The sequence below is a fragment of the Schistocerca gregaria genome, chromosome 5, assembly GCF_023897955.1.
Source record: "Schistocerca gregaria isolate iqSchGreg1 chromosome 5, iqSchGreg1.2, whole genome shotgun sequence".
Classification (NCBI taxonomy): domain Eukaryota; kingdom Metazoa; phylum Arthropoda; class Insecta; order Orthoptera; family Acrididae; genus Schistocerca; species Schistocerca gregaria.
In genome coordinates this window covers 259,102,143-259,128,730 of record NC_064924.1, presented here as the reverse complement: position 1 = coordinate 259,128,730, position 26,588 = coordinate 259,102,143, and the positions used below count along the sequence as shown (strand labels likewise).

Genomic DNA, 26,588 nt, shown 5'->3' with positions numbered 1-26,588 from the left:
GAACATCATCGTAAGGCTACTTCTAGAGTAGAAGAGACGCAAATTATGAGAATAAACAACAAAAGACAACTTCTAATCTTCCAAAGACGTTAGATGCACAATGAACCAAAGTTGTGATGAAAACCATTTTAAATGACCAAGTGTACAAACAACTCACAATCTACGTTAATAAAACAAATAGTAGAGTGGCACCACAATATATGATTGTCAGAACAACGCTACATAAACACTTTCCCCTCACTCTTTCATGGCCCTCTCCTACTAACTTTTAAACTAAAAATCCAATCTCCTGAACACCTAACACTGTCTACCCACTGTATTATTACATCCACATAGAACTTTCGGAATGTCCGTCACACCTGTCCAGATGTCTTAACAACATATCAACAGAAGAAAACCACTTTCGTGGACATATAGAAACACAGATACACACACACACACATATATATACAAAGGAATAAACATAGAGAAAGAGAAGGAGAATGTGATAAGAAGTGAACAGTCAAAGGTCTGTATCATGTACTTCGTTACATTGTAAGCACTTACGCTAGTAACTAAAAAAATAAACATCGAATGAACACAGATTTGCGACAGATATTACAGTGCTCGGAAGAAAAACTGAAGTTAGTGCCAGACTAGTAGTTGTGTTCCATAGCAGTTAGCTTGCAAAATGTTAACACACTGGACTTGACAGTTCAAATCTACGTCCGGCCATCCGGATTTAGGTTTTCCGTGATTTCCTCAAATCGCTCCAGGCAAATGCAGAGCTGACTCCATTGTAAGGGCACAGCCGGTATCATTCTCCATCTTTGACACAATCCAACTTTTGCTCCGTCTCTAATGACCTCTATGTAGACGGGACGTTAAAGTCCATCTTCCAGTTTACAAATATGAAAACAACATAACAAAAATATCATGAAGTTACAATACATCGAAGATTATAAAGTGAAGTAACAGAGCAACATCCAACTTACAAGCTTAGAGGAAATGCAGATTTCGCCGGAAAAAATGAACAACTGTAATTGGTAATTTTTTTATACAAAAATTAGAACGCCAATTGTTCCTTAATCTACAAATATCGCATATAAAAGAAAACTGTATGATTCCAGGCTAAATTCACTGAAGACATCTTAATGTAAAAGACGAAATGCGCATAGAGCAAACAGAACACGTTGCTGGAAAGAAATTTTAAATTTATGAGAGGAAAGTACTTGTGTTTCTTTGTATTTTCTAGGTTTTCATTCGAAGGTATAACAGTTGAAACATGAATGAAATAAATTCGGTGTCATGAAAGATAACGGGCTGAAATCTGAATGTTTTAGATCAGTTAACATGTTAAGATTTATTACTTGGTTTAAGCCAATAACGAACAACTTTAATCGTCACTCAGTAGAATCCTTGTATTTCAATCCTTCTAGTCCTATGAATATGTTTTCTTCGTTACGTAGTTACATTTTCATCTTCTTTTGGGACAGTCTTTCGGTTGTTGAATAATTTGTATCATTATTTCTGTTCTAATTGTCACTATAGTCAATATTAGAGTTCTATCAGAGCTTACCTTTATCAAATGCTCGAGGAGAGTATTTTGTTACTTTCTGAAAGATCCTTGTTTCCTTTTCCTCTGAGGTATTGTTAAGGTCTATACCTGACTACACACGTTGTTCCTAATTCTATACTTGTCTGCTGTTTTAATATGAAAGACGATGGTCTTCTGGATCCTAAACCTTCAGATTCAATTGGCTCTTTGGGACAGTATGAAGGCACCCGAAGATATGGCTCACGCTACTCTACCATGTTCCAGCAATTATTTTTTTCCTGAAATCCACTTCTTATCATTACAGAGTGGAAACCCGCGAAATTAATATGTTTGTACAGCAGAAAACAGAGATGTGCGGTATGATCCTATTTTAATCTTGATTTCAATATGAAACGATGTTAGTAGGAATCTGAACACTGTCAAAGGTCTGCATCATGTAATGCCTTAGATTGGAAGCACTTACGTTAACAAATAAGAAAAGAAACATCGAGTGAACACAAATTTATGACTGACGCCGTCAGACTAGTAGCGAATCAATCTGAACGGAACATCACAGTTCTGAAGTTGTGATGTATAAAATTTCCTGGCACTTGCTAAAACTGAAAACCATTACACATGAGATGCACATAGTTTATATTGTCATACAGAACTTCAGTTATAAAGTATACATTTATTAAAAGACAGGTTTTTGAGTGTACGACAGGAAAATTCTTTCAGAAACAAGCTGGTTGTTATTAACACATGAATACGTCTTCCCAGAGATGAAGCAGGCATGTTGCAGAACCGTAGGTGCGTGTCAGGCTGCGGTTCTAATCTTGTCCAGTTGTTCGCCAGCGGGGTCGTACTTGTCGAGGAACTGCTTGAAGAGTTCGGGGTGTTTGCGCGAGACGTGCCCAAAGTACTTAGTCATCGAGTGCTTCTGTTTCTCGCTGCACTTGGCGCATCCCGTCGCGAGCATTTCGGGCAGCAGCTCTGTCAAGTACAAAGCAAAAAGAGAGCCAGTTCAGTACAACAAATAAAAGTGAAGCAGGGGAACAGGCGGAAAGCGAGGAGAGTACTTGCACAGGGTAAACTCCAACTTTACTACAAAAATTTAGGAGGTTTTTCAGGGGTATTTTCTGAGTGGATTGGTATTCCTTACATCTACATCTACATGGATATTACTCAAACCACATTTAAGTGCCTTTCAGAGAGATCATCGAACCACCTTCACAATTCTCTATTATTCCAATCTTGTATAGCGTGCGGAAAGAACAACCAAGTATATCTTTCCGTACGAAATCTGATTTCCCAGATTTTATCGTGGTGATCATTTCTCCCTATGTAGGTCGGTGTTAACAAAATATTTTAGCATTCGGAGGAGAAAATTGGTGATTGGAATTTCGTGAGAAGATTCCATCGCAACGAAAAACGCCTTTCTTTTAATGATGTCCAGCCCAAATCCTGCATCATTTCTGTGACACTCTCTCTCCCATATTTCGCGATAATACAAAACGCGCTGCCTTTCTTTGAACTGTTTCGATGTAAGCCGTCACTCCTATCTGGTAAGGATCTCACACCGCGCAGCAGTATTCTAAAAGAGGACGGACAAGCGTACTGTAGACAGTCTCCTTAGTAGGTCTGTTACATTTTCTAAGTGTCCTGCCAATAAAACGCAGTCTTTGTTTCGCCTTCCTCACAACATTTTCTGTGTGTTCCTTCCAATTTAATTTGTTCATAATTGTAATACCTAGGAATGTAATTGAATTTATTGCTTTTCTGGTAAGACTGATTTATCGTGTAACCGAAGTTTATCGTGTTCCTTTTATCACTCATGTCGATGACCTCATACTTTTCGTTATTTAGTGTCAACTGCCACTTTTCGCACCATTCCGATATTTCTTCTAAATCGTTTTGCAGTTTGTTTTGATCTTCTGATTACTTTATTAGTCGATAAACGACAGCGTCATCTGCAAACAACCGAAGACGATTGCTCAGATTGTATCCCAAATCGTTTATATAGATAAGGAACAGCAAAGGGCCTTTAACACTACCTTGGGGAACGCCAGAAATCACTTCTGTTTTACTCGATGACTTTCCGTGAATTACTACGAACTAACTTATAGAGTTATTACTCCGTCTGATTTGGTAGCTCCATTTATCTCTGTATATGTACTGTATTAAATGCAACTTTATAAGATTCCAGTGTGGGTGTTGTCTTCCGTGTGTCTCACTTGCAAATTTGTTCGCTCATGTTATTTGCTGTTTAGAAAAGTAGTTCCCACTTTACTCTTTGCCCACAAGCTTGCATTAATTTGACACACCGAAGTGAGTTCTGGAGTTTGGAAAGTAAATGGTGTTCTTTATTAATTTGGCAGCGTTGGACACAACAATGATGCCACAATTTTTCCATCACACTCAGTTTTCCCTGCACAGATAACCCCTCCTGCCAACCTACTGAGGGGTATTTACAATTTAATAGGCTTGTAATACTACAGTAGGTTGTTGTACTCTGTCCTAAGTAAGCACAGTAGTTTTTCTATTAGCTTTGGTCAGTTACGGTGGTCCCCACGTTATCTGTAAGTCAGATGTGTTGTATACCTATCGAGCGTTACCTCAAAACGATCGATTTCTTTGCGTATGCGATCTGTGTCTACCTGAATTCCCCTAAAAGTCGGATTCGATGAATTTTCTAGAAACAGAGTGAGGATTTGTAATCGGCCGGGTTATCTAAGGAATGTAAAGAGTATTTCTAGCAAAATTGAAATAGTCAATTCTTAACTCAGGTTTCATTAGAAAATTGTTAATTATAACTTGAAACGATGAGGATGTTGTAGTAAAAATAAAGAAAGCAATATACACTTGTCATATATAGCGCTAGAAAACCCGATTTGCTCACCAAAAATGTAAAATGAAAAACCGGAAAACAAAAATACATCAAACATTGCTTCAATACTGCGTTGAACGTACATAAAACATATTTTTGTTATTAGCAAAGAGATTTCGCATTTATCAATAATAGCAGGAAACTTTTGTCTTCGATCTGATGAAGACCGTTGTATTGAGTACAAAATAACAATTTTGAAATCTATTTTAATGCTTGTGCATCTAAATTGTGCTGGCATCAAATGTAATTACTTGTAAAATATTATTTTTATTATAAAATATTACTCATAAAATATTATTTATATTCTGTAAGGATATAAAATCCACAATCAACTAATACTAAATGGTGTGCAGTTCTAATTATGTGCAAAACTAACAATCAAAGAAATAAAGAGGAGTCGTTGGCTCCCAATGTCTCTGTTACACACTCATTTGTGTTTCTTTTCTACATCTATCTATTAGTTGAGGACCAATTGGATAAAAATCAGTGTGGGTTTAGACCTCTTAGAGGTTGTCAGGATCAGATCTTTAGCTTACGGCAAATAATGGAGAAGTGTTATGAGTGGAACAGGGAATTGTATCTATGCTTTATAGATCTAGAAAAGGTATATGACCGGGTTCCTAGGGGGAAGTTACTGCCTGTTCCACGAGATTATGGAATAGGAGGCAAACTTTTGCAAGCAATTAAAGGTCTTTACATGGATAGTCAGGCAGCAGTTAGAGTTGACGGTAAATTGAGTTCATGGTTCAGAGTAGTTTCAGGGGTAAGACCAGGCTGCAACCTGTCTCCACTATTGTTCCTATTATTTATGGATCATATGTTGAAAACAATAGACTGGCTGGGTGAGATTAAGATATGTCAACACAAAATACGCAGTCTTGCATATGCGGATGACTTAGTTGTGATGGCAGATTCGATTGAAAGTTTGCAAAGTAATAATTCAGAGCTAGATCAGAAATGTAAGGACTTTGGTATGAAGATTAGCATCTCTAAAACGAAAGTAATGTTAGTGGGAAAGAAATATAAACGGATTGAGTGCCAAATATGAGGAACAAAGTTAGAACAGGTGGACGGTTTCAAGTGCTTAGGATGCATATTCTCACAGGATGGCAACATAGTGAAAGAACTGGAAGCAAGGTGTAGCAAAGCCAATGCAGTGAGCGCTCAGCTACGATCTACTCTCTTCTGCAAGAAGGAAGTCAGTACCAAGACTAAGTTATCTGTGCACCGTTCAATCTTTCGACCAACTTTGTTGTATGGGAGCGAAAGTTGGGTGGATTCAGGTTACCTTATCAACAATGTTGAGGTTACGGATATGAAAGTAGCTAGGATGATTGCAGGTACTAGTGGATGGGAACAATGGCAGGAGGGTGTCCACAATGAGGAAATCCAAAACTGGGAATGAACTCTATAGATGTAGCAGTCAGGGCAAACAGGCTTAGATGGTGGGGTCATGTTACATGCATGGGAGAAACAAGGTTATCCTAGAGACTCATGGATTCAGCAGTAGAGGGTAGGAAGAGTCGGGGCAGACCAAGGAGAAGGTACCTGGATTTGGTAAAGAATGATTTTGAAGTAATAGGTTTAACATAAGCAACAATGTTAGCACTGAATAAGGGAACATGGAGGAATTTTATAAAGGGGCTATGCTCCAGACTGAACGCTGAAAGGCATAATCAGTCTTAAATGATGATGATGATGATGATGATGATGATATTCATCTACTTGGTTACTCTGCAATTCTCACTTAATTGCCTGGCAGAGGGTTCATCGAACCATTTTCATACAATTTCTCTACCATTCCTCTCTCGATCGGCGCGTGGGAAAAAGGAACACCTAAACCTTTCCGTTAGAGTTTCGATTTGTCTTATTTTATTATGATGATCATTTCTCCATAAGTAGATGAGTGTCAACAAAACATTTAGACATTCGGAAGAGAAAGTTGGTGATTGAAATTTCGTAATTATATCTCGCCGCAAAGAAAACCGCCTTTGTTTCAGTGACTGCCGCCCCAACTCGCGTATCACATCAGTGACACTCTCACCCCTATTGCGCGATAACACGAAACGAACTGCCATTCTTTGCACTTTTTCGATGTCATCTGTTAATCCTACCTGGTAAGGATCCCATACTGCGCAGCAATATTCCAGCAGAGGACGCACAAGTGTAATGTGGGCTGTCTCTTTAGTGGGTTTGTCGCATCTTCTAAGTGTTCTGCCAACAAAGCGCAGTCTTTGTTTCGCCTTCCCCACAGTATTATCTATGTGGTCTTTCCAATTTAAGTTGCTCGTAATTGTAATTTCTAGGTATTTAGTCTAATTGACAGTCCTTAGATTTGTGCGATTTATCGTATACCCAAAATTTATCGGATTTCTTTTAGTACCCATGTGGATAACATCGCACTTTTCTTTGTTTAGTGTTAATTGCCACTTTTCGCATTACACAGAAATTCTCTCTAGATCATTTTGTAATTACAATTGATCGTTCATGATTTTACTGGACGGTAAATTGCAGCGTCATCTGCAAACAATCTAAGGGGGCTTCTCAGATTTTCACCTAGATCATTTATATAATTCAGGAACAGACGAGAGCCTATGACACTATCTTGCGGAATTCCAGGTATCCCTTCTGTTCTGCTGGATGATTTACCGTCTATCACTACGAACTTTGACCTCTCTGAGAGGAAATCACGAATCCAGTCACACAACTGACACAGTACTCCATGTGCACGTAATTTGATTAATAGTCGCTTGTGAGGAACCACCAGTGCTACCAATAATACCTGTTAACCTACCATTTACTATGTCATTTCATTTATGTAGTGTACCAAAACTAGTGAAACGTAGTTCTCGTAACGCAACTGTACTGTTTACTGTCAGCTGCTGAATCTGTTGATGTATGGAATTTATATAAATGTAGCAAGATTGTTTGTAGGTTGGCTAAGAAGAAAGGGACGTTTCCTTATAGTAGCAGAAATACAGAGTTGTGTGAATACGAGAGCTTGAAGAAAGTGCGTATGTGCGTTACTGTGAGTGGCGCTATTTAATCGGAACCATGTTCAAAGTAACAGGAAAGCAGTGAGTGAATGACCCAGATATATTTTGTTGTATATGTGGAACTTATGTTGTAGATAAAATACACAGACAAATAACAGAAGTCGTGCGGAAGTCGTAGGTTGCTTATTTCCGCATGGACCTCAAGGGATCAGAACAAGTCATCTACTAAATACATTCGTAATTGCATGAAACAATTAAGTATGCAGTGATGGTAAATTAAAATGTTTGAACTTCGCTATTCCTATGGTACGGCGCGAAAAGAAGAATCACTTAGATGACTGGTACTTCTGTATGTTGTAAGTAACGGGATACAACTGATGAAACATGAACAATAAAGTGTTATATCTGAACTTAGATTCGGCGATTAGATCTTTCCCTCGTAGGATGGAGCTGCTGATTCCCTCCCCAGCGACGGCAGTGGAAACATTTGAATTCTTTGAACTGGAAGTAAGCCGCGAAAGTACTGAACCTGAATACTTCGAACGTGGTACCAATTGTAACCCAAAACCTCTTACACAAACAGAACATAATAATTTCGTGGAAGACTTGGGACGTTTATAAACTTATGGAATAACGCTACGAACGTTCCCACCGACTCAATACTACAAGACTTTTCCTGTCGGCACCCCTTTACTTCTTTGGAAGAAATATGTCTACTGTAGCTGTGTGCGTGTAGTGTTAGTCATGTGAAAGAGAACGAAATTTCTCTAAATGTTTGCTAATCGTGTTACTGATGTGGGAGTTGGGTACCAGCTGTATTCTCCTAATGTTATGTGGGAACCGCCTAAAAACCACATCCAGACTGGTAACATAAATAAATAACTCTGTAACATAAATAAATGTGTTTAAAGTAACAGTGCACATCCATTAATTTCCATTCAAAAATTTGCCGTTCTTCGGAGTCACACTTTGTTTCACAAATGACGTTTTTTTTGTTTATCTGGAGACATCAGTTTCCTCATGGCACTGGGCACTGATCGACCCAAGTTTTCCTTGCAATAAACTTCCGCATGATCGGCACGGGACTCTTATTGAATTATAATGATGCCTAATCCCTCTATTGACACCCAGATTTAAATTTTCAATGGCGTCTGTGAATCATTTTCCTCAAATGCCGGGATTTTTTAAATTGGTCACAGCCAGTTTCCTTCGCAACTGGCGTACAGGTCGAGCTGGTGCTTAGACTGATCGCCTCACTAACGGAATGGCGATCTATTACTTTCTTTAGCACTGGACGTGTCTGTTGGCTGCCAAGCGACCAGGTGTATGTTCTCAGCAGCCCTGGATTAGGAGGTGGAGATATTTTTGAATCATAAAATGTCCACTACAGCTAAAAGAAATTTGATGCTACGGAATGTAAGGTAACGACGATTACATAACGTCATCGCGATTGGTTTGTCCTCACCTTTGATATGCTTGTTTGCCGGGTCGCATACGTCGTCAGTGGCGCTCACCAGGCATTTCATTATGGACTGGACCAACGTGTCATCCTGGATGATGGTGTCTACGTCCACGTTGTCGTAGGCTGTCTGGTACACGTCCTGCAGAAAAGAATAAAAAGGCATAAATCTAATTAGCGGCTTGTTCACACCACACTGCGTCCAGCAAGTCATTGTTACTGCACGAACCACTGAGTAAAACCCACAGAATCTAAACACAGTCACTGAGTGGTATTCGGAACCAGGAAATCCAATCGATTGTTTACAAATATCTTAAAAATATATGAACAAAAGGAAATGTCCTCATTGTTTAGAGAGCTTATACAGAATCTCTCGGAAAACTTAAGAAGCGCCTACATTTTAAACAAACGTTAAGTGAATACGGAGATACGACTGGAAAACAAAGAAGACCACTTAAGGCGAATTAAATTTAACATTGACATTTCATGTCGGAAAAATGGAATTTGTGGACAAGTACAGGGTGGTTCAAACACAAGTGGCCTGGACTAGTGGACACAATTGGACGTAAACGTATGCAAGTAACCACATCCAGTAGGAGGAAAAGACCTACACCCGACAGGTTGTTAGCTGGCGTCAGTGTGGTCGCGGCCCTAGCTGGCCACCCAAGTCACCTCATCTGTCAGTGTCCGATTACTTTGTATGAGGAGACCTCGAGTTTAAGATATATCCCAATAATCCTCATAGTCTACACAAATTGCAGCAGAACATTTCGAGGAGACTGCAGGAATTTCTATCTCCTTTCTTCAACATGATAACAGGGCCCAAAAGTGCCAAGAGATGAATGGCGGTCACTTTAAACATCTGCTTTAGTCAGCTTAGCGCTGGATTTGCTTTCTACCTTGGAACTGTGTTTTCCGGGCCACTTTGAATTGCCCCCCTCCGGATGATGCTGATTGTTTGCCCTAGTTGTAAGACACCTGGCCTTATCAAAGTACTTCCTATATTGAAATTTTAAATATTTTGTTGGCCATGATCCAGCAACCGTACGTTATTTAATTACAAGACGTATATACAGCCGCTTCGGTTGCACAAAATTTTGTCAATTGACCACGGTTTCGACTGCAGTAAGGCAATCTTCATCGGAATAATAAGTTACATGAAATACATGTAATCACACCATGGTTTAAAACGTCCGAGCATGTAAATTTTTATTCTGCTGAAGACTGCCCTAGTTCAATCGAAACCGTGATCAACTGACAAATTTTTATGAATCTGACGTGGCTGTATTACTGTAATTATTTCCTATATGCAGAGGTAAATGTTTGATATTTTGCACTGGAAGACATCAGAGCAACAAGTGAAGCTGGACAAGTATCGTTGGGTGATTAATATTTCCAACCACATTCTTAGGGTCGCCGCCTCAACTATCACCGTTAAAAGACTGTATTTTGTGGTGACAAAACAAAACCTCTTACCACTGAAGGATTATCGAACCTGTAAAAAGGTTTGCTATTTCGCTGGCAGAAGTGAGAAAGTTTCAACAGTGTTGCACGAGGATCCTGAGATTTGCGTATAGACGCTAAAAAGAGAGCATCACATAGTAAGAGTGACATCATGTCGTAGAGAGATAATTTTGCGACAGTTGTAGTGGACAAGAATGAGTAGAACAACACACAGTACCTAATTACCGAATTCACACTATGGAACTCAGCTGGGATCCAACGTCAAGGAATATGAGAATATAGCATCCTTAATGGTATACCAGACCAACGACACTGGATGTCTAAAGTTGGATACGCAAAAATTATTATCATATTTCAAAGCCAATGCCTACGTTTTAAGACATAATGGTGACACAAAACTAAAAGGGACGAAGAGGTCGATATATCTCCATACCTGGGCATATGTGTCAAATGTTGTCCGCCGAGAGAGCATACAGCAGATCTATTGAAGCAAAGAAACAGACATTTGCTCAGCTTGAAGATGGATGCTGCCAGCTCAAGTTCTACTTGGGTAGCAACGTACCTTCAAGAGAGAAGGAAGGAGGTCTTATTGGGTCTATAAAGCTGGAAAGTTTTGTCGTCAGCTGTCAAATATTTGGTTATGCAGACCAAAGGCATTTCTACCACTTGTCATGTGTTTATTAATTAATTTGCGGTCAGTTTCGGTGCAACTACTGCTTCATATTCAAGCACTTTAGCACTGTTATTTTTGTGACACAAGGCCGCAAGTATATCCTGTTAATTTACCCTTTCATTCTATACGCGGTAACTGCAGCTTGATTTGAGACAATTGATACAAAACCTAAGTCTTGGCTTTCAGCATAAGGTAGCCGACAGCGTTTGCTTAGCAGCCATATTGCGGCATAACGTAAAAGTAATCGCCTAGGTAACACAATGCCCTATGATGTCTCAACAGCCAAGGAACACGCTCTTGACAATGACTCAATGGGAACAATAAAACAGAGAACATCTGTAAGTAGTGCTGTCACAGAACCTAATTTTTAATATTGCACTGTATTAGGGTTCCAAGTCACGATCGAAAAAAAAAAAACAGGAAACTTTTAGTGAAGTTAGACTTCCACCCAAGAATACCCGTACCTATGTAGAGGTTATCAGATGTGCCTGTAAAGTTCACGGAGCCATCATTGTATAACAGGATGACATACGATTGTTCATAAAAGACTAGTGTCAGCATCTTCGCGAAAAATTCGTGATGACGCTGTCATCGTTTCTTCAGGCTGGGACATTCGAGGTTTCTCGATAATGGAAGGCTATGTGACACAGGTCTACCAGTCCAGCTTTCAACAGGGCAAGACGAGTCGTCGACTATTTGAGGCAAGGCAAGTCGTCGACGATTTGAATCCTTGCGGTCCTGAGAACAACTTTATTTCTTTACACTTCCTGGAACACTATTCTCTAGATGCTACGTACCACTCCTCTTATATCGACCGGTTTCTCAAATGCATAGTAACGTGCAATGCACGTGGTGACACATAGTAAAATGATAAATCAGTTACCCGGAAACTGGTCAATCAGTCCTTGGAGACTTACTACACAGGTAATGTTTACAGTCAAGCCAGAAATATCGCTTCAGGGTATTAATTATTGCTTTTAGCAAAATGTCTACGCTTGCTCACAGTTGATAGTTATTGAGATCATCATTTCCCTGTGTTCTAATAATTTGCACAAGGATGAGCGTATTTTTTGCCACAAAAGAGCAGACTACTAGTTAGGAATCATCATTCTAAATGCCTCCGATTATTTTTAGTTATACACTGTAGAAATGTATCTCGGCGATAGGTTCCACGAACAATGACATGATATCACAATTCTGTGTTACGCAATAATCTAGTACTCAGCTTGATGATGCCTGTAACATTAAGAGTCCAACTACGTTACGGAAGGTTTCAAATAAAACCAGAAAATAAATCGTTCGGTCGTCATTTCAAGGAAATAGCCCTGTAACAGCATATGCACTTTCACGTTGCTAGCAGATCACTTCTCTCCCGAGACTGTCAAACTGAACCACCATAGTTTGACGTTCACCTACTTTCTTGTAGTGATAAATATTACGAAGTGCTTAACAGCATAGTCAGAGTTCTCTAACAACGCATATTTCGTAGAATAGGCACTAATTTCAGCTCCTCTTCGTCCATCACGCTTCGTTTTTATTTACGAAGTTCACACTTTTATGATCTGATCTCATGGGACTGAACACTATCAAACTCACCTCTGAGGTGGAGAGAGGAGGAATATTACCAATTTTAAACGTTTCGCTTGAAACTAAGTCAGATAGGCTGTTTACCGGAAACCACCATTTACTGACCTACACTTCATCCAGGCCAAATGAGAGCTATTTTAAACACGCTGATATGTAGAACTAAAACCCTAACTGAGAAGGTCCACCTGGGACCCGAGATCAGATACCTGAAAAAGGCGTTGCAGGAGAACGGCTACAGTGAATGACGCATAAAGTTAGCAGTGTCTTGTGATAAACATATCGCACTCCTTCCATTCGTCAGAGTTACTACAGTTAAAACCAGTTGTCCCTGGCAGACACTGCATTCAATTCAGTTTTGGACCATGCAAGAAAATTAAAGAAAATTAAAGAGACCCTTCATCTCAGTGCTTCTGGATAAATTGTGAATCCGCTAGCACTTTCATTGATCAGATCTTGCGAACGATTTCAGAACGCTGCCCAGAAATAGGTAGCCACCTGAAATTTCAACAAATCTGCTGTTGTCGAGCGCGGAACCAAAAAAAGCACAATTACCATTGCTGAAACAAAAACGTCATCCCATGCAACTGTCTACTGGAATTCTGTCAACAAAGAAGCCGTTGCTACGTAGAACAACAACTTCAGCCGGGACAACAAATATACCCATAGTGGTGCAAGAACGGGTGCTAAGTGCTGAAGGCTACAAGAAACAGGCTGAGTTATCCGCCACCTAAGGAATTCACCATCGTTGCTAGTGTTCCTCCATCACAGACACTGACATTTTCTTTGGTAGCATGTAGAAGTTTTATCACTTCATGACGTGTCCATATAGAACTCGACCATCTACATCTACATCTACATCTACTTGACTACTCTGCAATTCACATTTAAGTGCTTGGCAGAGGGTTCATCGAACCACAATCATACTATCTCTCTACTATTCCACTCCCGAACAGCGAGCGGGAAAAACGAACACCTAAACCTTTCTGTTCGAGCTCTGATTTCTCTTATTTTATTTTGATGATCATTCCTACCTATGTAGGTTGGGCTCAACAAAATATTTTCGCATTCGGAAGAGAAAGTTGGTGACTGAAATTTCGTAAAAAGGTCTCGCCGCGACGAAAAACGTCTATGCTGTAATGACTTCCATCCCAACTCGTGTATCATATCTGCCACACTCTCTCCCCTATAACGCGATAATACAAAACGAGCTGCCCTTTTTTGCACCCTTTCGATGTCCTCCGTCAATCCCACCTGGTAAGGATCCCACACCGCACAGCAATATTCTAACAGAGGACGAACGAGTGTAGTGTAAGCTGTCTCTTTAGTGGACCTGTTGCATCTTCTAAGTGTCCCGCCAATGAAACGCAACTTTTGGCTCGCCTTCCAGACTATATTATCTATGTGGTCCTTCCAACTGAAGTTGTTCGTAACTTTAACACCCAGGTACTTAGTTGAATTGACAGCCTTGAGAATTGTACTATTTATCGAGTAATCGAATTCCAACGGATTTCTTTTGGAACTCATGTGGATCATCTCACACTTTTCGTTATTTAGCGTCAACTGCCACCTGACACACCATACAGCAATCTTTTCTAAATCGCTTTGCAGCTGATACTGGTCTTCGGATGACCTTACTAGACGGTAAATTACAGCATCATCTGCGAACAGTCTAAGAGAACTGCTCAGATTGTCACCCAGGTCATTTATATATATCAGGAACAGTAGAGGTCCCAGGACGCTTCCCTGGGAAACACCTGATATCACTTCAGTTTTACTCGATGATTTGCCGTCTATTACTACGAACTGCGACCTTCCTGACAGGAAATCACGAATCCAGTCGCACAACTGAGACGATACCCCATAGCTCCGCAGCGTGATTAGAAGTCGCTTGTGAGGAACGGTGTCAAAAGCTTTCCGGAAATCTAGAAATACGGAATCAACTTGAGATCCCCTGTCGATAGCGGCCATTACTTCGTGCGAATAAAGAGCTAGCTGCGTTGCACAAGAGCGACGTTTTCTGAAGGGATGCTGATTACGTGTCAATAGATCGTTCCCTTCGAGGTGATTCATAATGTTTGAATACAGTATATGCTCCAAAACCCTACTGCAAACCGACGTCAATGATATAGGTCTGTAGTTAAATGGATTACTCCTACTACCCTTCTTGAACACTGGTGCGACCTGCACAATTTTCCAATCTGTAGGTACAGATCTATCGGTGAGCGAGCGGTTGTATATGAGTGCTAAGTAGGGAGCTATAGTATCAGCGTAATCTGAAAGGAACCTAATCGGTATACAATCTGGACCTGAAGACTTGCCCGTATCAAGCGATTTGAGTTGCTTCGCAACCCCTAAGGTATCTACTTCTAAGAAACTCATGCTATCAGATGTTCGTGTTTCAAATTCTGGAATATTCCATTCGTCCTCCCTGGTGAAGGAATTTCGGAAAACTGCGTTCAATAACTCCGCTTTAGCGGCACAGTCGTCGACAACAGTACCATCGGCACTGCGTAGCGAAGGTATAGACTGCGTCTTGCCGCTTGTGTACTTTACATACGACCAGAATTTCTTCGGATTTTCTACCAAATTTCGAGACAATGTTTCGTTGTGGAACCTATTAAAGGCATCTCGCATCGAAGTACGTGCCAAATTTCGCGCGTCTGTAAATTTTAGCCCATCTTCGGGATTTCGCGTTCTTCTGAACTTGGCATGCTTTTTCCGTTGGCTCTGCAACAGCGTTCGGACCTTTTTTGTGTACCACGGGGGATCCGTTCCATCTCTTACCAATTTATGAGGTATGAATATCTCAATTGCTGTTGCTACTATATCTTTGAATTTGAGCCACATCTCGTCTACATTCGCATAGTCAGTTCGGAAGGAATGGAAATTGTCTTTTAGTAAGGCTTCTAGTGGCACTTTATCCGCTTTTTTAAATAAAATTATTTTGCGTTTGTTTCTGATGGATTTGGAAGAAATGGTATTGAGCCTAGCTACAATGACCTTGTGATCACTAATCCCTGTATCAGCCATGATGCTCTCTATCAGCTCTGGATTGTTTGTGGCCAAGAGGTCAAGTGTGTTTTCGCAACCATTTACAATTCGCGTGGGTTCGTGTACTAACTGCTCGAAATAATTTTCGGAGAATGCATTTAGGACAATCTCGGAAGACGTTTTCTGTCTACCACCGGTTTTGAACAAGTATTTTTGCCAACATACCGAGGGTAGGTTAAAGTCCCCACCAACTATAACCGTATGAGTGGGGTATTTATTTTTTACGAGACTCAAACTTACTCTGAACTGTTCCGCAACTGTATCATCGGAGTCTGGGGGTCGGTAGAAGGAGCCAATTATTAACTTAATTCGGCTGTTAAGTATAACCTCCACCCACACCAATTCGCACGGAGTATCTACTTCGACTTCACTACGAGATAAACCACTAGTGACAGACACAAACACTCCACCACCAATTCTGCCTAATCTATCTTTCCTGAACACCGTCTGCAGAACTTATTTCAGGCTTTAGCCAGCTTTCTGTACCTATAACGATATCAGCTTCTGTGCTTTCTATTAGCGCTTGAAGCTCAGGGACTTTTCCAGCGCAACTACAACAATTTACAACTATAATTCCGACTGTTCCTTGATCCCAGCACGTCCTGTAATTGCCAAGCACCCTTTGACATTGCAGCCCATCCAGGACTTTCCCGAGGCCTTCTAACCTAAAAAACCGCCCAGTCCACGCCACACAACCTCCGCTACCCGTGTAGCCGCCAGCTGAGTGTAGTGAACTCCTGACCTATTCAGCGGAACCCGAAACCCCACCACCCTATGGCGCAAGTCAAGGAATCTGCAGCCAATACGGTCGCAAAACCGTCTGAGCCTCTGATTCAGACCCTCCACCCGGCTCTGCACCAAAGGTCCTCAGTCGGTTCTGTCAACGATGCTGCAGATGATGAGCTCTGCCTTCATCTCGTAAGCAAGACCGGCAGCCTTCACCAAATCAGATAGCCGCTGGAATCCAGAGAGAATTTCCTCAGATCCAAAGCGACACACGTCATTAGTGCCGACATGTGCCACCACCTGCAGCTGGCTGCACCCTGTGCTCTTCATGGCATCCGGAAGGACCCTTTCCACATCAGGAATGACTCCTCCCGGAATGCACACGGAGTGCACACTGGATTTCTTCCCCTCCTTAGCCGCCGTATCCCTAAGGGGCCCCATTACGCGCCTAACATTGGAGCTCCCAACTACCAGTAAGCCCACCCTCTGCGATTGCCCGGACCTTGAAGGCTGAGAATGATCCTCTGAAACAGGGCAGGCAGCTGCATCTGCCTCAGCCAGAGACAGTGCCTGAAACTAAGGGCGTTCAATAAGTAATGCAGCACATTTTTTCTTCGTCAATTTCGGTTGGAAAAAATGCGGAACTTGTTGTGGGACATCGTGGAAAATTCCCGCTTCAGCGTCTATAGTTTCATGGAGTCCCGACAAGAAGCGGCGCTAGACGCAGCCTTGAAGATGGGCTCTGTAACGGAGGTGCGTTCCAAGCAGAGAGCTGGCATTCAGTTTCTTTAGGCAGAAAACCAAAGCATTGCAGCTTTCCATAGGCGTTTGAAATGTCTACGGAGACCAGTTAGTGAACAAATGCACGGTGAATGGTCGGGCGAGACGTCCGTCATCGAAACAACGTCTCGCAACTTCTGTCCGATCTCCAGTGTGCCGGCCGACTACGCAATGATGTTGCTCCTGCAATATGTTCGTCGTCATATTTTTTTATCATCACTCTTATGACTGGTTTAATGCAGCGCCCCACAATTTCCTCTCCTGTGCCGATCTCTTCATCTCATGTCCTCAATTATTTGCTGGATATATTCCAGTCTCTGTCTTCCTCTACAGTTTTTACTCTCTACAGCTCCCTCTAGTACCATGGAAGTTATTCCCTGATGATTAACAGCTTTCCTACTACCCTGTCCCTTCTTTTTGTCAGCATTTTCCATATATATTCCTTTCCTCTCTGAGTCTGCGCAGAACCTCCTCATTCCTTACCTCTTTAGTTAGCCTAATTTTCAACTTTCGTCTGCAGCATCACATCTCAAATGCTTCGATTCTCTTATGTTCCAGTTTTACCAAAGTCCATGTTTCACGACCATATAACGCTGTGCTCCAAACGTACATTTCCAGAAATTTCTTCCTCAAATAAAGGGCTAAGTTTGATACTATACTGTGTTCATCATAAGAATAATCTTTATGTAAACATTACACCTGTATTCTTCCGCGTTTGCACAAATCCCATTGGATTTCGCTTCACTTGGAGCAAAAGCCAAGCTGTGCCCAGTACAGCAAAGTACGATCATAAGGATACTTTTATGCTGTGTTATACGCACACAGAATGAGCAATAACGCGGGACAACAGCTTTACCGCCACGTTTAACTTCGACAGCGCTGACCAGCCAGCTGGACCAACTATACTGCAATGAGTGTGCAGTTGCAGCTCAGACGCAAAAAGAGACGAGAGGAGAAGCAATATAGATTCGAAAACAATTCAGTTTTTAAAGAGAATGGAATAATATTCGGCAAAACTCCATCACTACCGCACGCCTCTTAGATGAGCAGATGGAATGCATAAAATGTTCTCTTTCTCATCTAATACAATATTCTAGTTACAAACAAGAGTGATGGAAATTCCTAGCATAAGCACACAGTAATTTTTCTGAGCGAGCTATGTGCTATGCAAAAGCATACTGAAGGGATTTCTGCGTATTATGGAACACTGAAACCACTGAAGGTATTAATTACAGTCAGTCGTCTGGTAATCTCTTAGCTCCTTCCTTATCCGAAACTTAGGAATACATGTAACTTGTGGAACTGCCATCATGTTCCTATGTCACTTATAATTTTGGTTCGTGTGATACTAGATCTGTGTTATAAAACAATAGACATAGCCCAAATAAAAATTAGTTAGTTTTTCATTTTAGCCCTAAAAAATAAATTGTTTTGTTTTCTTACCTTAAGCAGCCTTCATTAGCCATCTTTCATAAAAATATCGATAATTAAGAATTTATATGTGAAATGAAGACAGGAACTGCGCTTTCAATATATAATCAGGAACAAGAAGACGTGCATTACTAATTAAAAATGATGATAAATTTTACATTTACGAGCTGTAGGTATTTCAAGTTGAACGAAGAAAAAGATGACCAACGCGAGACTTGAACCAGTGATCTACGAAATTGCAGCAGATTATCTATTCATTACGCTGCAGATTCCGCCGTACATCCAATGTGTATTTTTATTATAACTGTATTAAATACAGTCCCTCGGAAAACTTCAAAGCCGACGTTTTCTGCAAATTTAGGAAAATCTATTTCTCGGCACTTTTTAACAGTGTTCCACAGGCGTGGTTCACTACGGAGAAGAAAGCACCCCCAGCCATTTTCGTACTGCATACTAACTGCGCGACAGTCGGAGCATAACAATACAGAGACTGTGACTGAAGATGATTTTGAAATAAAAACTACGTAGCTAAAGCGTTATTAAGAAAAACGTTAATGGCTGTTAATAAATTAGAATATCTTAAAGTTTCATTTGACCTAAGTTACTACTAATATATCTAATACATAAGTAGGACCTACTTCCAAGAGCGCAACACCTATATACGTGTGCTACGGCTTCTGACCAATCAATGCGTTTGTGTTTGTTTACATCAGGTTTATCTTATGATGAACATTGTATAGCAGATTTCTCTCCCCCATGAATGCCCTGTTTATCTGTGGTAGTCTGCTTTTTATGCTCCCTGCAGTATCAAGTCGGGTGAATTTGATATTTCATTGTACTCTCTGTCTTACGACGCGTGTGCGGAAGTGGTGAAAGTGTGAACGCGGTGGAAATGTTTTTTTAATTTGTTAAAAGCTGGTAGTGGCCAAATGTTTACTTCGCATATGTTTTGAAATGTAATGCATAATTTTTTGTACGTCCGATTTGGACAGACTAAGAAAGCTATAAATTGTTTTATACGTTAAAAACACGAAGCTAATATTGACACTCAAAGATAGCTATGCTAAAGAGAGACTGTTGTACATTGTATCTCTGGCTTTGTTAGCCGACTTGGATGTGATTTCTAATTTTTGTTTTGTTTTGTGTTGTCTTCCTAGCAGAAGAAATTTGAGTGGACTTCCACCCAAGAATACCCGTACCTATGTAGAAGTTTGTTTTTCATTTTTTTTTCTGCACAGTCGCCCGGTAAAGGATACATTCATTCCAAGAGAGATTTAGTACATTATTGCAGTTAACTTGGAGAGGCGATATTATACAGCATTGTTCCGTCCATCATTGGTTATTTTGCTCTCCAGGTATTAGAATGCCTTAATTTCATCTCTTTCGTGATCATCAGTCCGGATTTAAGTTTCTTGCTGTTCTCGTTTATGGTACTCCTCATTACTCTTTTTTCGATTTACTCTCAATCCATTTTCTCTAGTCGTTAGACCGTTAATTCCATTCTGCAGACTATGTAATTCTTCTTCACTTTCACCCAGGATAGCACTGTCGTCAGTGAATCATATCAGTAATATCCTTTTCACCTTGACTTTGATTCCAATCCTGAACCTTTCTTTATTTCCTTCATTCCTACTTCGATGTACAAATTGAACAGTAGGGGCAAAAGACTTCATCCCTGAAATACACCCTGTTTAATCCCAGCACTTTGATTTAGGTCTTCCAATTTTAGTATTCACCCTTGGATGTTGAACATTTTGTATATTATCCGTCTCTCCCTATAGCTTACCCCTATTTTCCTCAGAATTTGCACCGTTTGAATTTGCACCGTTTGACATTGTCTAACGCTTTTTCCAGGTCGAAAAAACTAATGAATGGGTCTTCCATTATGAAACGCAACTTGAGAATTGCCTCTCTGCCCTTTTCTAAAGCCGATCCGATAGTCATCTAACACATTCTCAGTCTTCTTCTCCATTCTTCCGTATGTTATTCTTGTCAGCAACTTGGATGAGTGAGCTGTTAAGCTGACTGTGAGATAATTCTCGCTCTTGTCGGTCTTGCAGTCATGGCAACTGTGTGGATGATATTTTTGTGTGGCTGATATTTTTTCGAAAGTCAGGAAATACCGCCAGACTCATATTCTACACACTAATGTGAATAGTCGTTATGCTGCCACTCCCTCACTGATTTTAGAAATTCTGATGGACTGTTGTCCATACCTTCTGCCTTGTTTGATCATACGTCTAGCAAAGCTCTATTAAATTCCGATTCTAATACTGGATCCTCTACCTCTTATAAATCGACTACAGTTCCTTCTTCTATCACATCAGACAAATATTCCCCCTCATAGAGGCCTTGAACGTGCTGTTTCCACCTATCTGCTCTCTCCTCTGCATTTAACAGTGGAACTACCGTTTAACTCTTAACGTTACCACCCTCGCGTTTAATTTCATTGAAGGTTGCTTTGACTTTCCCATATGCTGCATCAGTCCTTCCGACAATCATTTCTCTTACGATTTCTTCACGTTTTTAACGGAGCCATTTATTCTTAGCTCCCCTTCATGCCCTATTTATTTCAGTCATTAGCGACTTGTATTTCTGTATTCCTGAATTTCCCTCAATATTTTTATAATTTCTTTTTACGTCGATCAACTAAAGGATTCAGAATAAGATTTTCACTCAGCAGCGGAGTGTGCGCTAATATGAAACTTCCCGTGCAGACTAAAACTGTGTGCCGGACCGAGACTCGAACTTGGGACCTTTGCCTTTCGCGGGAAAGTGCTCTTGGTAGAGCACTTGCCCGCGAAAGGCAAAGGTCCCGAGTTCCAGTCTAAGAGCACTTTCCCGCGAAAGGCAAAGGTCCCGTGTTCGAGTCTCGGTCCGGCACACAGTTTTAATCTGCCAGGAAGTTTCAACTGAACTGTTGCTGCTGTTACCCCTATTTCTTCGCAGATACGTTCTTTGTACTTATGCTCTTCTTTACAACGCGTGCGACTGCCATTTTTAGAGATGTCCATTCCTCTTCAGTATACTGCCTATTGAGCTATTTCGTGTAGCAGTGTCTATAGCCTTTGGGAACCTCAAGCGTATATCTTCGTTTCATAGTACTTCGTTTCTCACTCCTTTGCCAATTGAATCTTACTGACTAGACTCTTTAACTTCAGCCTACTCTTCATCACTGGTAAATTGTGACTTGCGTTATATCTACTCCCGTGTACGCCTTAAAATTCAGTATCTGACTTCGGAATCTCTCTCTGACCACGATTACTCTAACTGAAATCTTCCCATGTCACCCGGCCTTTTCCAAGTATACCTCCTCCTCTTGTGATTCTTGAACAGAATATTCGTATTAACACCTGAAATTTGATACAGAACTCAACTAGTCTCTCTCTTCTGTCGTTCCTAGTGCCAAGCCCATATTTTACCATAACTCTTTCATCTACTGTTTCCCTTACAAGCGCATTCCAGGCCCCTAAAACTAGTAGGCTTTTGTCTCCCTTTACGCACAGAATTATCTGTTCAATATCCTCATATACTTTCTCTGTCTCTTCATCTCCAGTTTGCGACGTTGCCATGTACACATGAACTCTCCTTCTCCGTGATGACTTGCTGTCGATTCTGATGAGAAGACTCCTATCATTGAACTGTTGACAGTTCTATTCTTCCTATTCATAACGAGTTGTACTACCGTCATACCATTTTTTTCTGTTGCTAATATTACACTATACTCATCTGACCAGAAATCTGTCTTCTTACCATTTCACTTCACTGATCCCCTCTATATCCACAACGGTCCTTTGCAATTCCTTTTTCAAATTTTCTAGTTTTCCTTCCACGTTCAAGCTTCTGTCATTCCACACCCTGACTCAAGGTATTGACTCCGACGTCGACCAGTAGAATGTTATTATGTGGTCATCGAGGCCTTTCCAGCAGAGTGGCGTCGTCGCATTGAATGAAGTGAGGGTGAAAAAGGTATTCTGTAGCCAAAAGAGTGTTGAGTAATGTGGTGTATGGGAATGACGAATAAAACCAACCTGCTCTCACAAAAAAGTATTGCCTTACTTTTTGAATCCCCTCGTAAATAAAGTACAACACGGCTGACAAATAACTCCTAACGATAATGACAGGGGAAGCCAAAGAAACCTGGCGTATTCAAAAGAAACAGAGACGGCATGAAATCCGTGAAACATTTATTCATGGTTCAAATGGCTCTGAGCACTATGGGACTTAACATCTGAGGTCATTAGTCCCCTAGAACGTAGAACTACTTAAAACTAACTAACCTAAGGACATCACACACATCCATGTCCGAGGCAGGATTCGAACCTGCGACCGTAGCAGTCGCGCGGTTCCGGACTAAAGCGCCTAGAACCGCTCGGCCACCGCGGCCGTCGAAATTTATTCATGAAATATCCCTGCATTCATATGAAGTTAGTGGGAGAAACCACGAATAACCAGTATTTAATTTGTCAGAGGCGAAACGTATGCCAATCCTTCAGCAATTACAAAGTTTTTTAATCGCAGTGATGTTCTTTCCTTTTGTCGACTCATCCTTACTACTGTACGGCTTACGAGGGCATAAAACATGGAAATGACAATTTTTTAGTGCCGATAAACATAGGTAACTTGGGGGTAGCGAAACAGACAGTGTTCGTCGTAACGCCGTCTTTAGCTAAGTGACACTAACTTCGTGTCAGTACTAATCTATAAAACAAACGAAACAAATTTTCACTTGTTACTACTATCTTTTTATATCAAGGACCAGAAAATGTTTTCGGCTAGGAGCAAAAAAGAGTTCATCAAACCTTCGGAAAGTTTGTCTGAGACCACGGCTGAAGGGAAAATCCATTGTTAAAGAATAAATTTGTTCAGGTGATGAGTAGCGATAAAGATTCGTAACGTGGTGCCTCAAACAGACACGTGAAATTTATTCTTTATTCATCTGCGGACGAAAGTACTTAAAATGTTCCAGAAGTACTAGTAATTCTGTTAGACTTCATCCAGTACGAGTTAAAATAATACGTGTGAATGAAGCAAACGAATTACAATAATTAAACCTCTAGGTTCCGTAGTTCTTTGTGTGGCATAAGGAGAATAAATGTACTGTCTAACCCATATATGAAGTAATTGTAAGTAATACTGTTACAGACGTGAAAACTACATGTGATATCTTGTTCGGAAGCGATAAGAATTGTAACTGTTTGATTCAAGCCCACCCCAAGCTGTTGTTACGCCTCTAGCGACCAGTAACTGCTGCCGACTGCCAGAAGAACTCTGTGACGTATTATCTTAAGGTACTTGGGTGGATTAGTCAGTTTGTACGCCTTTAAACACTTTAATTATCCTTGCACTTGTGACGTAGAACTTTGGTTCAGTTAGTGGCCGACACCTAAATTTGCGGCGGTCAAACAACACTTTTTCTTCTGTACAAAATACCACATTGTGTCGACCAAAGCTTTGAAATACTTTACACCATCGCAAGATAGTAATAGAGAATGAGCGACTTCGGTTACAACTCGTTTTCTATTATCGCGTTATAGGGGAGAGAGTGTGGCAGATATGATACACGAGTTGGGATGGAAGTCATTACAGCATAGACGTTTTTCGTCGCGGCGAGACCTTTTTACGAAATTTCAGTCACCAACTTTCTCTTCCGAATGCGAAAATATTTTGTTGAGCCCAACCAACATAGGTAGGAATGATCATCAAAATAAAATAAGAGAAATCAGAGCTCGAACAGAAAGGTTTAGGTGTTCGTTTTTCCCGCTCGCTGTTCGCGAGTGGAATAGTAGAGAGATAGTATGATTGTGGTTCGATGAACCCTCTGCCATGCACTTAAATGTGAATTGCAGAGTAGTCATGTAGATGTAGATGTAGATGTAGATGTAGATGTACTGTTCTCAGATTTCATTGCCACACCATCGGTTTATATGTAGGCTTGTCGAAACCTTTTCACATTTTACTTTCGACAACGAGGGCGCTTAGAAGATCCAAGTCTTCACTCATGTGCGGTGTAGGTAATTATATTTCACAACTCGCTCCCTGGATCAGTTACTCTGTTAGTTTTAGATGTGATACGCCAAATAGACAGTCAATGAACATCGTGTAAGCTATTAAAAATTTTCATTTCATATTGTAATAACCTATAATCTAGCTCGAATGATGGATTTCCTCCGGAATGTTGGAGATAATGAACTGTCTTCTTCTACTGGAACGCCTTCTGGCGTCATAAAAGAAAAACAATGTCGGGGTATCAGGATTTTTAATATTATGTATCATTGTTTCCTTTCCTCGAAACCATCTCTATTTGCTTCTGAGAATATCAAGGGATAATCATCACGGAGAGAAAGAGGCCATTTCCGGTACTGTTCTGAGTACTAACTCAATTAATGGTGTACTTTTGCACATAAAAACGTATTGTGTTACTGATCCGAATTCTGAGCAAGGAACTCTCACAACATTGCTGAACCCAGATGGTATGAAAACATTTTGTACTAGAAAGTGTTATTGAAAGTCAGCAGAGAAACGGTCCGTTTTAGAATATTTATAGGAAATTTAAATTGAAATTCCAGTTATTTCTGAAGCCCTTACTCATGTGTGATATCGCTTACGATAAGACTTCCATACTGTATCTTTTAGCCAGAGCACAGCGCACTTCAGTTTCGCTACTGAAACTGACATCTCTGTAGTCTCCAATAAAGAAAAATGGTTAAAGGGGTTAAAGGACGAATGCTTTTTAGGTAAACGAAGAAATGAAGAAGAAGAAGAAGAAGGACATCAATAAATAGAACTGACGCAACCAGTTCAAGTTGTTCTGCCATCCCCATGTAGCATTCGAGATTACGGTCACTTCAAATCTGATTCTTGTTGCATTAAAATAACATTTGGGGACATAAATTGAAAAAGAAGCCAATAACTGCTCTCTTCTTTAACAAAACTTTGAACTTACTTGTAGGTTAATTCAGAAGATTATGTAGTTTCTGCCACGAATGATGAGGGTAATTAGCCTTTAATTACTAGTCGTAAATGCGAATCTCTTTGGCTAGTAAAGGCTTTGTGCGATTATTCTCGAGTAACCCGCAGTCAACACGAGAGAATAAGACTAAATTCAAAATAAATAACAAGAGCGTTTTAAATTTTTTAGTGTTGTCAAAGCACTATAACTTTCTGGGTATCATAGAAACGAAATCCATATCTCTGGTAGCAACTCACCTGTGCCGACGCAGACGCTACGACGGCAACGAGGAAGCTGAGGAACACCAGAAAGGGTACTGCAGACGACATATCGGACGTGTGGCGGCGCAAAGAGGCCGCGTTCTGTCTTTATATTGGTCGCGGTCACTAGAACTTTTGTTGATGGAGTCTGTGCGTCACAGTCTTCGTGACACGAGGCAATTTTCATACGTTTCTGACTCTCAGTGCACGAGGTGTGTCATTTAGAAACACTCTCTCTGCGGCACAGTGTTTTTCTCACGGTACACGCGAGTCACTTAACAAACTGATGTTAATAGTTTCGGCCCTGAATGTCGTTTGTAAGAAAAAAAAAGTCTTTCTAGAGACATTCTGCCGAGTCAGTTTGCTAACGCTGAATGCGAAACGAGCTGAAGAGTGTTTGCATTCCGTGTTTATTATGAATATAGGGATACCTACACACCAACCAGTTTCTTCAGCCTACATCGTTGTTCCCCTTCTTCCTGAAGTTAGTTTCCTATACATCAGTTCATTCGTTTCGAAAATAAAGAATAAGAAAGGATAGGTTGTGACGTACTGAGGAAGACCGTGTATTGGCGGCAGATGAACTGCAATATCTGGGCTGTGATCTTCCCAAAAGTATCATCCCGGCATTTTGGCTGTACGTATTTTCGGAAAAATCGCATAAAATCTATATATGGCTGGTTAGATGGAGATTTGAATCTCAAATACCAGTTTCGAGGTACCATACTATGTTGCAACACTACCAGAAGATCGCGATGACTGAGTGACCAAAGGAGTAGAAAGGTGGTTCCTTTCTATAGTACGGA

General features: G+C 40.6%; 1 protein-coding gene across 1 annotated transcript; it reads right to left on the bottom strand.

The window, feature by feature from the left end:
• Positions 1–2,153: 2,153 nt before the first annotated feature.
• LOC126272272 (ejaculatory bulb-specific protein 3-like) lies at positions 2,154–25,987 on the bottom strand. The gene is made up of 3 exons (XM_049975016.1): positions 25,780–25,987; positions 8,865–9,000; positions 2,154–2,509 (listed from the first exon to the last, which is right to left on the bottom strand). Exons 1-3 carry the CDS (start codon positions 25,849–25,851, stop codon positions 2,334–2,336), a joined length of 384 nt encoding a protein of 127 aa, XP_049830973.1. The 5' UTR covers positions 25,852–25,987; the 3' UTR covers positions 2,154–2,333.
• Positions 25,988–26,588: the final 601 nt, after the last annotated feature.